This window comes from Pundamilia nyererei, unplaced genomic scaffold (genome assembly GCF_000239375.1).
Source record: "Pundamilia nyererei isolate P.nyererei 1_Seehausen unplaced genomic scaffold, PunNye1.0 scaffold00137, whole genome shotgun sequence".
In the NCBI taxonomy this organism is placed as follows: domain Eukaryota; kingdom Metazoa; phylum Chordata; class Actinopteri; order Cichliformes; family Cichlidae; genus Pundamilia; species Pundamilia nyererei.
The window spans coordinates 482,875-497,414 of record NW_005187538.1 but is presented as its reverse complement, the minus strand read 5'-3'; the positions used below and the strand labels follow the sequence as shown (position 1 = coordinate 497,414).

General features: G+C 43.2%; 1 protein-coding gene across 1 annotated transcript in view; it reads left to right on the top strand.

Moving 5' to 3' along the window:
- Positions 1-14,540, top strand: part of neo1a (neogenin 1a) — a 150,410-nt gene that overhangs the window by 53,487 nt on the left and 82,383 nt on the right. Inside the window, exon 2 of the mRNA XM_013913578.1 lies at positions 2,003-2,326. Within this exon, the coding sequence (XP_013769032.1) occupies positions 2,003-2,326 (324 nt within the window). The remainder of the gene's footprint in view (positions 1-2,002; positions 2,327-14,540) is intronic.

Below are 14,540 nucleotides of genomic sequence, written 5' to 3'. Positions count from 1 at the left end.
ACCCAGCCTAATAAAGTTTTCTTTGCTTGAATTTACTCCGCAACTGCAGTGAAATGGCGCCAGAGCAGTCATAGGAGGATATCTGTAAAGTAACTGCTAACACAGATCTTTCTAAAGGGACTGTGCTCGTATATCAGGCCTCAATTCAGTTGTTCAGGGTCCCTGCTGTACACTGAGACAGAATGCAGGCACACTTCCTCTTCAGTATTCTGGTCCACTCATCAGTGAATTAGTGTGGGGTCTGACTGCTCAGTTTAGTGGGAAAACGGCTTACATTTATTTGCATCTATTTCTATTTAGTTCAACAGTATTTTCTCTGTAATTGTTTGTGCTTTCAAGACAACTAAGTGCACAGAGGGCAAGCATTCATATTGCCACCATAATTGACCATGCATTATATTACTTCAATCTTGGATCTCTCGCTAGGGCGCCACAAGGTAGAGAAATTATCTTCTAGTAGTTAAATAGCTGAACTATTGGCACAGGATCCCTCGTTCGCTCTCACAGTACTCTCTCATTTTCTGTCTTCATCTCTTTCTATCGCATTCTGCTCTCCCCTCTCCCCCCGGAGACATGCCATTTCCTTGGAAGAGAGCAGGCATATTTTAAACTGCATTTAACACTCAGCCACTTATTTCACTCCATTCGTTGAATTATTAAAATACCTTCATACCCCTTTAATTATTTTTCAAGCTCTGCCCCATCCCTGCAGAACTGATAATTGGTGTTATTTATCTAAACAATACCACAGTGTGACTCTTACAGTGGGAGTGCTTGAATAATGGATGAGGTGAATGCAAAGCAATTTTACTTACTCTCACTTTGGCACTGTTCATGTCAATGTGATGTTACCATTTCTGCTCGAGGAAAGGAAATGGCAGCCGCGTTCCTGCGTGTTTACTCCTTCCCCGCACGCTGTACTTATGATAACGCAAGACGTGATATTAACTTGCCAGGGAGGCTAGACTTGGTTAAATTTGTCAGTTCCTCTTGCCCAATTCCAGCGAGGCTTGTGGTTTCATAATAAAAAGCCTCTTTGAGGCTCTGGAATAAGGCCGAGGCACTTTGGCTGAAAGATAGAACGAACAAAAAGATGTTTTGGTTCGGGAACACTTCATTCAGTGTTTGGGGCACTTGGAGTCCTGCAGTGTTCTGTCATTTTTAGAGTGAGCATTGAAACACGCCATTGATGTCAGCGACTTCTTAGGATATGCTGCGACCGAACTGAAAAAGCAGATAGTAGTGTTGTGCAATTTAGAGTGATTGCAAGCATTTCGCACCTTTCATCAACCCTCTGCTGCAGCCTAACCGCAAGCATGTTTCTTCACTGATCTGTGATAGTAGTTACACTCAATTACTGATTAGTAATCCGATAAAGAAGTTGAAGCTTACGGAAAGAAGATCCATGCTGGAATCAGTGAAATCGAAACGGATACACTGGTATGATCTGACCGTGTTAAATTGTGATTGGTTTTTACCACCTGCTACATACAGGTGCTTTATTTTGAAGAGACTGGACTTTCAGAATAAAATTCTTAGAGTAACTTGTATAGAAATATCAGCACTGTTCACATTTCAACTAACAAGAAGTGTGAATGGCTGTGGCGTAGTTTGGTGGAGGCGACCTGGCAACCAGCCCGAAGAAGCATCAAATCGAGTGTTGTATATTACCACTTCCTGCAGGAACTTTCAGAATAAAATCAATGTAAAAACGAGAAATAGAGCACTAACTCAAATTGTCAGACTTTTTAATCCACTGTATACACAGCTAATCAGGTGTTTAGAATGATAGAGAATGATCATCTGGGGAAGGTTGAGCAATGCATCCTTGATAATGAATCTGCCCCCATAATTGTGGTGTGATCTTCAAGCCACATCGCCCACTGATAAGCTGCTGGAGAGCAGCAAGAATTTCGCTAATTTTCATTAGCGCTCAGAGAAAAGTGGACCTGACGTAACTTTCTGTGTTGACATCTCACTTCTCCCCTCTGTTGCTCCTCAGCTTCAGCAGTGCAGCCCTTCAGCCCCTTCTGGTTCACCGTGGAGCCCCAGGACACGCTGGCCATCCGGGGGAACTCCGCTTTCCTCAACTGTTCTGCACACAGCGACGCAGCCACGCCGGCACACATCGAATGGAAGAAAGACGGCACCTTCATGAGCCTGGTTTCAGACGAGAGGAGAAAAATACTGCCCGACGGCACGCTGTTCTTCAGCCATGTGGTCCACTCTAAACATAACAAGCCAGACGAAGGAACCTACCAGTGTGTTGCCACCATTGAGAACCTGGGATCCATTTCCAGCCGCACGGCACGCCTCTCTGTAGCAGGTAAGGACTGCGAGATTAATCAGCATAGCCAGCATGTGATACAGTCCAAACTCAACTCTGGTTTATGCTTTCAAATGTGTTGTAGTTACTGTTGAGCTGTTGATCACTCAAAAGCCACTGTGAGATTATGGATGGAGCCGAAAAGCATTGACTAGACTACGTGTTTACCAGCAAGTGCTTTATAGACCTGCTGAACTCCCAACACGTGTTTGCACTTGTGCTGGCTGTCACATCAGAGTGAGTGTGCACATTCAAAAGCTGATTGACAAATGAGGCGATAAGGTTTAGATAATCCCAGCTTTAACTTTTTGTCAGGGCTAATGAGACGTCATAAGAAACAAAAGCTGTTTGTGCAGTGACTTAAAACCTGTCAGTCTTTGCTATGCTCCCCCCTTCACCACTGCATGCTATATGTGCACAGACATGTGGCGTCCGTATACATGAAAGGGTTTTGTGGTTTATTTTTCTTATTCTGTTGGGGAGTTTTTTGTCCTTCAGGTGCTCGGCCATTTGTGCTTTCTTTTCTTTAAATTTCTTCATCTCGCCGGAGCCTGAATGCATTTGGATAAATGCTTGTAAAAAGGGTCTTTTTTTCATTACTCGCTGTACAGTGTGACCTTGTTCAGCTCGGGAACAGCAAGTGACGTGGGATTATTAGGTGTTTTGAGTCAAGTCATGCCCCAAAATTCAATTTGCAGCTGCAGGAGCCACAGAATGCATTTACTGTGTGCTTTCTGCTCAGCCGTGCTCCGCCACATTTTAAAGACACTCGACAGAGACCTCTTGTTGACAATGGTATAGCGAGCCTCTCAGACAGCGAGCGCCTGTGTAAAGTTACTGTCCGCCTGCCGTTCTGTTACTTTTCATTGGTTTTTGAATTGCAAAGTAATGAAGCAGTATGTTAGCATTGCAGAGATCGAAAATATTTTTTTTTCTCCTTCACTCAAAAAGCTCGCGGTCTAACTGTGTGTGAGACGAGATCTCGCAGATACGACTTCCCTTGGGAAAAGGATATAATACTATTAGAGTGCAGCAGGGTTTAAAATAAAACATCGGATGGTCAAATAAAAGATATCAGCATTAAAATGATTCTGTGGAGTTTCCTTGTGAACAGACAAATTAGATCTATATTTATTTTCATGAAGACAAATGTGCTGAATGCACTTTGTCCTCCAATTTCATCTACACTGTGTGCACATTTACTAGGATACAGTCTTTGCTGGCACATTATAGTGTTTCCACGCGAATTATCACCCGTCCCTGTTGCGTGCACGGCCGTCTTTGTGTTTTGAAAACAGGGATTTGTGCTACTAGAAGTCAAAAACTCCACGGGGTAGCTTTAACTATGCAATGTTTGGCATCAGTGGCACAGATTTGATGAAACTTTGGAAGATGACATATTTACAGAAATGTCTTTTTAATTGGAATCATTTTTACAGCTGCCATTTACTTCTAACTCCAGCAGCAACAGGGGTGGGAGACAGGTGCTCCTGGAGTACAAATAATATCTCCCCCTGCGCTCGCCTATAATGCAAAAGGGACGTGTTTAGTTCTTGTTCCAAGATGTGTTTCCGCTTTGAGACAGCATCACAGCCAGTGGGATCTGTCTGGGTCAAACATGATGGGATGTTAGATTCAATCAATTTCTATTTGACGAGAGTAGCAGGTGAAATCTGTCAGCTTTTATAGGCCCACGTGCACATGCGTGCTCTGGGGCTCGCTGCTCACATGGTAATTTATAGACTTAAAAGCTTCAGCCACTGTGCATGTGCATATAAACACAGACGCATTTATGGTCGCGCTTACATAAGCCCATACGCGCGCACACTGCTGTATCTCCAGCTGTCTGGCAGGTGGCCAATAAAAAGGTTAATTGCAGTGTAGAGAGAGCAGGCCATTAGGCCGCCATCAGACCCTGGAACGATGGCGCAGGCAGGGGTGGAGTGGGCGTGACCTCTCCGATGTAATGACGGAATGAGTCACGGATGGCTGGCGTGGCAGGGAGCATATCTGACAAATACCGGGGTAATATCTGGGATTGATTGCAAGGGGACGTGCTGCTCATTCTTCTCGAGCAAACGCGTCTACTTCCACACAGCGACGCAATCACGACAGCGCCGCGCTCTCCCGCTTTACCTCTTTGCCCTGATGGGCTCCGCTACCCGACTTTTTTCAGTTCTGTTTGTTTATATGCACAAAGTGAAGGTGGAAACAGTAGTTAGATTCAGTGAAAGACAAAACACGGTTAGAAGAACACACGGGAATGTAACCAATCTGAAGGAAATCCCTGTTTAAAATGCAGTGAAGTAATTCAGACTGTTTCGTATCATTCAGCTGACGTGGGAATTATTTAAAAATGACTGTATGTAAAGAAATAAAACAATTAAAAGTCCTGTTTCATATATTTATATAGAGAGATGTTTAAAGGATTTTTTTCAGTTTCAACATTTGTTATTTTTCATATTGCCTAGCTCTGAGCTCTCATTCATGCACACACGGTAAGATCTCTCTGCCTTGTGTTCCCTCTTTGCTCTCGCTTTGTCATCCAGTCTGTCTGTGTGTGTTTTAGCCTCTGTGTGTGCACAGTCAGATAGTGTGGAAACACAAGCAGGGCTCAGATGAAAGAGAAGGGGAATGTGGCCTAGTGGGGCGCAATCTTATGCATTCAGTTTGAGTCTATGCGAGAGAGAAAAGGAGGGAGGGGGGTGAGTGAGAGAAATTATAGGGCAGAGAAGGAGTGAGCGGTATACAGCAGCGTTAGCCAGGACACAGAGCGAGGCGCGCGTAATGAGAAATCCCATCTTAACTGTCTGCTGTTCTCCCACGCAGCCGTCTCTCCTCCCACCGGCACGCTTTGAACTCAGCCCTCTTTAAGAATCGCTTGAGGTGAGCCCCACCTCACTGCCGCTTAACAGGGAAACCCCCAAATGAGAAAATGGAGAATTTATTTTGCCCTCTCACTGTCTTGGTGCCTATTTGGTTTGTTTTTCCTATCTGACGTCTGCGTATGTACATGAGGCAGCCAAATCAAGTGCTTCACCTCTGTTCTGCTGTGCACTCTCTCTCTCTTTCTGTCACCTATAGGTTACTCCGGCATATAAAGATGGCAAAAGCCACTTATTGCTTTGCTTTGATATCATGCTTCACTGAAATCTCATTTTTCCCCTCCCCACAGTGGCAGAAATTATAAACTGAACACCGGCACCCTTCACGTGTCACATGTGTCGCCTCATATTTAATAGTACTCATCCTTTGATAGAGTCGGACGCCTTTTGAAGGATTTAGGAGTGTCGGCAGATTCTTTAATCCCCTTTTTTTTTTGATGTATTTTAATCTGTTTTTTGACGAGGGGGGTAGGGGAGGGGGTGCGTCACACCCCCGGAGAAATGACGGCTTGAAAATGTGGAAAAGGATGATTGCATCACCGTTGCAGGGGGAGCGCTTTGTGCTGTTGTCGGAGGCACTTTGTTGTACTTGCAGTTAAGTTGACATCTTTACATATTGTGAATAATCACAAGTCAGCTGTGTTTTCACAACATAAAATGGATGTCAGCCAAACACGGATCAAGACGTTCAATTGGGATGAAACATAATAGGGCACTGAGGTTGCCATGGTTCGCAAGATTTCCTTTGAATGACTCTTTTGTGTGTAGTACATTTTCTTCGTTCAGTGACTCGGGTAAATAAAATGGTAAAAGGTTGCAAGGGAATGAATGGATACATGGCTTTATATGCCCGCTTTGAAAAGGATTTTATCTGAGTTGAGTGATTTTGTTTTGTTTCTGTTTTTTTATAAGCGGCATATCATTACTTTTCACTTAAGGACAGGCAGACATTTTTTTTTGGCCTTTTAAGGCGCGATTGCGTCAAGTTTTGACAAACTCGCACATTCACCAGGTGGCTCGAGTAACACGCTTTGGCAGCTCGGTTTAATCTTTGTTAAAACTACCTCGGTGCATTCAGCTCATCACATACAGCCTTTCCTCCAGCCATGACAGGGACCGCTGCAGTTCAAGTTTCTGTTGAAATATTAAACTCAACACGGATTGTATTTATAAAATGTTCGTCAGAGATGGACGTGGCTGCTTTAGGGCGAATACTGGAGCATATTTTGAGAGAGCTGAGTCATCAGTTATCGTGGCCATCGTTGTGTAGTGGTTAGGACATGTTGTACATGGTCCTCCTACTTTGAGACTGGGAGAAGACACAAACCCTGCCTCAGGGGGGTCATAAGCTAGTGTACTTCCAGTGGGAGTGGAGTGGAGTTACCTGATTTTAGCTAATGCTCCCAAGCTTTGCTCTGTGTTGCCAAGGTGCATCCATAGTGTTTTCCACTTGATTGTGTCATATCACATTTGATTTTTCTTTCCAGGTTTCCTACTTCCTTAATATTTACACATTTTGTCTCCTGGTGTCTCAGATTAGCAAGAGTACCTAGAAATACATGTATCAGGATGGTTTTATTGGCGCTTAAAGCTTAAGAATGACCATTTTTAGGTTTACATGCAGCTTGGATACATACCCATCTGCACTCACCTGATTTCTGGAACACTGTATAAATGATTTCTACTTTCTATGTGTTTTATTTTGCTGTGAAAGCTACTTTTGGCTGGTCCCTTATTCACAAGTTGGTCACCACAGTGGGCGGCTCTGCATGTTTGATTTAGCAGATTTCTTTAGGTAACTCCGGCTGCCTCTGGGACTCAACCACAAAGGGATTTGTCTTTCCTCCGGGGGATCAGACTTACTTGTGCTCTCTGCTTGTTAGGTGAATGTATAAACCACTACGCTATAATTGTGTTCATTCTGTGAAACATTAATTATACTTAATGTGAGAATTAAAAATATATATTTTCTTACCAATTGTGTGTCTCTGTTGGCTAAAGTCTAATTAGGTCACTGGAGAGCATGCGAGTCCTCCTTAGATATTCTGAACTTTGTTTTCTCCCCTTTTTAGGATCAATATATAAACCTCACCCTGTTTATAATAAACACACAAAGCAAATAAAATCAAGGACAAACAAACACCGGTCTTTTCCCTGCTATGTGCGCCGATACAGCCCAATCAGCTCACGTCTAACCACTCACGCCCACGAGCTTCTCAGCTGTTCGCTGAGGGTTATGTGTTCACTTCATTCATTCATCCTCTACTTCCCTTTCTTTCCTTTACCTCTCTCACCTTTGTCTTGCTTTCTTTGTCAGTTCTCTGAGTCACTAAATCACCCTCCCGTCCTTTCTTTTTACTCCCTTTACTACCCCTCACAGTCTTCCATTTTCTCTTTATTATCCTTTCAGTCCTCCACCTTTCAACTGCTTCTACACACTCACCGGTATTCACAGGCTCTAGCACTCACCCATTTTGCAGGCCCACAGTGGCCACGGCAGTTACATAGCTCCATCTAAAATATAGAATAATAAATCTCCAAAACAAAAAAATCCCAGAGGAGCTCCAAAAAAGAAACAAACCATCCACATCTGTTTTTCCTCATGAATTTTTTATTGTTTTTGAGAGTGTCTACATTGCAAATCTTGAGTATGTCAACACTAAAATGAATTTAATAAAAAATACTGAGTTGGAATTCAAAGACACCGATGCCTGAAAGCAGTTGGTTCGGTCCCACCAATTAAATTCCTGCAGTCTCTACGTATTGCATATATTAAATGATTGTGGACTGATATGAATCAAAACTTGACTGGTTGACAGAGACGTGCAACCCCAGGGTGGTGATTTTTACTCATGTCCTGTTTACACTTGACACCTACAACAGTTGCAGATGGATCCAGGCTTTAATCTGCACCCTGCAGTCAATTTGTTGTGATTTGGAGCGACTGTTTTTAAAAATTCATGTCTCTTCAAACGCAGTTAAGTGCTGCGTAGGAATAATATTACCTCAAATATGCAGTAGTGTATTTTAAATTTCTATATAGCTTGTCAGGCATTACAGTTACCTTTGATCTGCATGCTGACAGATGTCTTCACAGGCATGAGCTTGCTCACTGCAAGAACCATAAGCAGGCTAACAAGTCCCTGTCCTCAGATGAATGAATCATTACCCCACACGTTTTCAGATGCATGACAAGCGAAACAACTGTAATGCACAGTTTGCGTGACTGTGGAAAACAGGATAAGATCGACTTGGCTTTCCTTTATAATTTTGGCATTCCAGTGTAAGCCGATAAAGTTGGATGACCATCCAGACACCCATCTTCATTCGCTTATCCAATTCAGGGTTGCCATTGGGCTGGAGACTATCCCAGCAACCTCTGTGTGAGAGGCAGGGTACGCCCTGGGTGGGTCGCCAGTCTGTCGAGTTGTAAATTTGATTGATGGAATTTTGTTCTTCTTTTGGATGGACAGAAGAATCCAAAAATCCAAGCATAGATTCTGGTTGCTCCCAATGCAAAAAGGCGTTTCCCACTGATACCCAATTATGTGCCTCTTTCCTGCTGAGTTGAGGGTTGTTGCAGTGATGAATTGTTCTGTCCCGGAAGCAGTGTCAGGATCACAGTGGATTCCATTACCCTGATTTTCATCTCTCTCTGGCACATGTCAGGAAGGAGTGAAGTCAGCTCGAGATAAAGGCGAAGAAAGAGACACTTAGGCGCTTTTATCATATGTTAAGATGAAATTGAAAACATGTAGCTATCTTTGGGACAAAAGTCATGAAATTTGGAAATACAAAGAAGACAATAAAAAACAAAAAACAGAAATTGGTATATGAGTAGTTGGATCTAACTGTAAAGATGAGACTAAACAGGACAAAGAGAAAGAGGACGGAGAAACTCGGCAGCTGAGAAAATATGATGCATGATGTAGGATATCTTGGTTGAGGATGGAGCTTTTGGGAAAGATCCATCTTTTTTTTGCTCTCTAGAGGCTGGCAGTGGGAGAAAAGTGTCGGCGGGGAGTCTGTTGGGCTGGAGGTAGATGACAGCCTCCATTTTACGTGTATTCACTGACTGATTAGGTCCTCTGGGTAGGTGGAGAGGCTGATGGAGACAGCCCTATCTCTACTCTCCAGACACCGCAGTGTCTAGTGTGTGGTTTTGTGTGTGTGCATAGAAATTTACACCTACGCACTTAATTGTCTTTATGCTTTCAGAATTTTTCCAGTTGAACACCGGTGCAACAGAAGTTTGTTGCTACACACGTTAGCTGCTTCAACACAGGCTTGTTTCAAGCTTTTTCTGTTTTTGCAACGACTTAATCTTGCTCCTATAAATTGTCTCCCAAAAAAGTCCTCATCACACAAGTCACTGCTAAATCAAGTTTTTGTATAAAGAGTTTTTTGTGTTTGTTTCTTTGAAGAGGATCGTCTTCTCAGTCACATATGCTGCTCAAATGTTAGATTAAATATGGCATAAAATTGTAATTGTAAAGGTAATAGCTGTAAGTCAGAAGCTCAGGCTTCACAATGTTCGCTTTCCCACATTTTTGTATCCTCAGGCACACAGCTCTCTCTGTGAGCATGTAAGCCCGCCCACCTGCACTTCCAACCTCCTGTTACAGAGGGGCAGCCAATCAAAAGAAAACTCAAAGAAGTGTGGCCTTAAAGGAGGGAACTCTAAAACAGATTGATTCAAACAGAGGATGGACTCAGGAGTTATGTTATATAAGACGAATGGACTGTGATTTCTGAGAGATTTTATAATCTCCCTTTCTACATGAAACGATGATGTGCTATGATCCTGTCCCATTATCTTTATTTCCTTTTGAGTTCATCACCTTAAACACCACAAATACTCAGTGTTCACTGGATGTGCACAACCAGCAACTGGGCAATTAAAAATTACTGGCACTGTTTTTACTTCGGATACTATTTCTCATGTAACCCTGTCTGGGCTTATCTTATCTGGGCTTGGGACCAGCACTGGGAGGAGACTAGCTTGCACCTGCCTGAGGCTGTGGTCTGTGACTCCTCCCCGTCTTGAACCCAGGATCATTCCTGTGTACTGTGACTGTAGGGTGAGCACTAGACCGTAAAAATTAAATGTTTAAGTATGAGTTAGAGCTCAAATATGACCATTTATACTAGTTACTGGTTGACTTTTTTTCTTTCTAAACCCCATATAAGACCTGGCGCTGCAGACTTGCTTGTGGGTACATGGATATATAGAGAAAACACACCAACTCCTCTGTGAAATAAATTCCACAACAGTGCTAAAAGTAGCACAAACATACCCTCAGAGATAATTTCGGTGTCTGTGCCAGATTATACCCTACTACACGGAGAGTGTTTGAAAAAACAAAATACCTGGGGACATTTTCTTCGCTACAATGAAGCCGCAGTTAGAATTTCAAATTAAAGTGAAGTGTCCAATTGAGCTGAGAACATTTCCAGCCTGTTTCTACACTACGCTGGTACAATTACGATGTTCTAATGACAGTGATAATTGACTGCTGCCGTCAGCGGGTGAAGATAAACTCTTAATGACTTCCCAAACTCGCTCTCTTCTCCTCTGTGTTTTTCGGGGCCTCTGCTCCCCACCGTGCACCTCGACTCCCCTGCCAGCTGAACTTCAATTCACAACTGTACATAGTGCATCTCCCAGTATGTGGGAGGCATCTGCACATCAGTGAAGAAACTTCACTGCTCAAGGCTTTCCACACAACCTTAGAGATTTCCCTTAAATGTTCTCATTTTGTCTTTGGACCCAAAGGATAAAATCCCAGCATTGGTTACAATTTGGCTGGTTGCACATCATGTTAATCAGCTTGAGTGTTTTTGTCTTTTATAGACATCTTGCTACCATCTGCCCTAATATATCTACTAGTACTTGAACAGCATCATTTCAGGATCTCATGCAATTTTGAATTGGGCATCAGCGGCTATAGTTGTATGTGGGATTTCCTTGAAATGTGTTAACACCCTCGTAGGATGAATTTAACACATTTACCACATTTCACTAAAGCGATACACTAAATAAGACTATTCAAAATCTGAATTTGTCACATTAAAAGGAACATCACTGGATATGCTTTTACACCAAAAAGCATATTGGATAAACAACCAGAAATTAACATTAATGCTGCAAGATGTTGGGGAGATAAGTGAATTTAAAATATCAAAATTGAGCTGTGGTGTCTGGCACCAAAATGTTAACAGCAGATCCTAAAATCCCTGTAAGTTGTGAGGTGGGACCTCTGTGGATCTCACAGATGCTGGATTGTATTGAGATCTGGGGAATCCAGAGGCCAGGTCAACACCTCAAACTCGTTTTGCACCTGAATCCTATTGCTTTGTGTCAATGTTTCCATAAAAGGGTGCAGGTAACTCAACAGACCAGGCCATTTTCGTTGATCCGTGGTCCAGTTCTGATGCTCACGTGTGCATTGTGGATGTTTTTAGCAGTGGACAGGGGTCAGCATGGACACTCTAACTAGACTGCAGCTTGTCTATTGCATCAGACCACACGGGTCAGCCTTCCATGTGCATCAGTGAGCCTTGGCCGCCATGACCTGTTGCTGGTTTACCACTGTTCCTTCCTTGGGCCACAGTTAATAGACACCGATCACTGCAGACAGGGAACACCGCACAAGAGCTGCAGTTTTGGAGACGCTCTGACTCTGTCGTCCAACCATCACAACGTAGCCCTCGTCAGACTCGCCCAGATCTTTACACTTGCCTGTTTTTCCTGCTGCTAACACGTCAGCTTCGAGGGCAAAGTGTTCACTTTGGGCCTAACACATCCCACCCTGTAACAGGTACCATGATGAAGAGATAATCGCTGTTATTCACTTCACCTGTCAGTGCTCAAAGTGTTATGCCTGATCGGTGTAGTTGTGTATAGAGGTTAGAGACTGATTTAGAATAAATTCTTCGCTTCTCTCACCTACCTGGATTCTTGTTGAGCAAAACCGACTGCAAAGAATCTTTCATCAAGTATTTAAAAAGACAACTTCGATCTAAAATTGTTAGTTTGTGTAGTTACTTTTGAACCTTTGAAAATGGTAGACTGTGTAAAAAAAAAGGCTGTAATTGATGAAAGTCTGCACTCACATCTTCATTGTGTCTTTTCAAAACCACTGTGAAGGTGGTGTGTGCATAATTACAAAAATGATGTCGTTGCCATTACAAATATTGTATTCTGAGTGGAACTGTGTTAAAATACGAAGCTCAGAGTTAATGGAGAGTGACGTCTGTGGTAGGAGGCAGATCTTACCAACCAAATTACTTACAAATGACTTCAAATGACAAATTTGACTTTTAACTGTGGTTTGGCAGGATGATGGAATGGTCGCGTTGACAGGTCTCACAGTATGAAGGGACACGTAGACCTCCTCAGGTGACTGTGCTCAGCAGGATTCACTCCTAAATCTAAAAAAGAAAAGGTTGCCCGAGGAGAGCGTTATTTAAAGCTTCTCTGAATCCACATTAAAAAAAAAAGAAGAAGACACCTGGCTACACTTGAGAGCATTTTGTTTATCCTTCCCTCCCTCATTGACATTCACTGGTTATGTCTCCTACCTTGTGGTTCTTCAGATAGAGACACGTACGCTGTTAGGGACCAGTGTGCTCATCCACGTTTCCCTTTCATCTCGCAATCCCCGTCCAAGTGAGCATACACGAGGCAGTTTTGGGTTTTCATACTAAAGCATCCCCATGTTTCAAAGCCAAATTGGTCTTCATAAGGCTTTTGAACCCTGAAAGAGAGTTCACTCTCAGATTTTTTTTGATGGCTCCCCACGCCTCTAGGAAGTCTTTTGAAATACACCTCGGCATTCATCAGGCAGCTGCGGTGGACAGCAAAAGTGAGATTGGGGGGGAGAAGTTTTTATGCCACGTTGATGGGGACCAGCCAGCCTGGAGTTTTCATATTCAAGGTCACTTGTTTTGACAGCTGTTCATTTAGTTTATAGGGAGTAGTTTCATAAAAACTCATCCCAATATCAATGCTTTTATGAGCCTCTTCACTCAGTCACTCCTGTCTTGGCAGAAATCGGACTAAATAATGACAGCATATATCATATCTTTTATAGGACATCTTATGTATGATGGTCTATTGTGAGTAAATGTGCAGTTCCAGGGTGACGGAGATGGGATTTGATTTTGTTGCTCTAGATGTAAATAAAATATGGTTGAAATGCATATTTTAACCCGGCTTATGCTGAAGATGCAAAAAGAAAAAAGCCTGTGTGTGTGTGTGTGTGTGTGCGTGTGCGTGTGTGCAGCTGTGTTTCATTGCTTATTCTAAACTGAAAACCTCCTTGCTTTGGGCATAGATGGAATATAGTGAAGAAACTAAAGTGTGAAGTACCCAGAGCATCTCTGCTTTCTGTGCTTCAGAGATCAACATTATTTATGGGTTTCCATGAGCACTTATGGATATTACGACGGCAGTAGGAGAGGTGGGGCTTGCATGGAGAGGGCTACGTTTAAGGTGTGAGAGGTGACGCCTTGAAAACGTATTTCTCTCCACTTCCGCTCAGTTCACATCCCACGCTTTCCCTTCCAGCTGACTGGATTTAATCTTCTCCAAAAATGCCTTTTTAGTCCTCGGTTCTCCTGCCTCACTTAAGGTACATTCATTGATATTTTTTTTCCCTTCAGTGACAAAGAGGCTTTGTCTCTCCCCAAAATGGCCACATTCTGCTTGACGACCCTTAATGGAAACTTCATTTGCATTTATTTAGTTGCTTTTACGCAAAACACACACATTCCTCTCTTGGTGTCACTCAGAGCTAACACAAGGGATGGGGGAAGAAGGGCGTTTTGAAGGTAGCAGGCTGGATGGGTGGTACTCATCACGTATTCTCATGCGTTCTACAGAGCAACGGTGACAAACATAAAGGGCTGAATGACGAACCGTACGTGCTCTTCATCTAGAATAAGGACTGTTTGGGGAGCCTTTGGAGCCTGTTCAGACCTGCTTGAACACTGGAGTCTGTCTTAATGCACAGGGGCATGGCATGTGGGATGCAGGCAAGAGCTGTGTGAGCGAGAGCGACGTGTGAAAAAGGAGAGCGCGATAAACAAGGGGAGATGGAAAGCAAGGGAGTGATGAGCTGTTTCGTTGAGCGCTTCGGCTACGTGACGGAAAGTGTTTGAGTGCGTATGTGTAGATCCTCCTTTCACCGAGTTGCCCTGAACTCTGTGTGTGAGGGCCCAGGGGAGGGTGTTCAGGCTTTCCCCACCGTCCCCACACCATGCTGTCACTTCATGACTTTTTGATTAGTGGATGGTGAACTGTGGAGGTGTTGAATTAAGGAAGG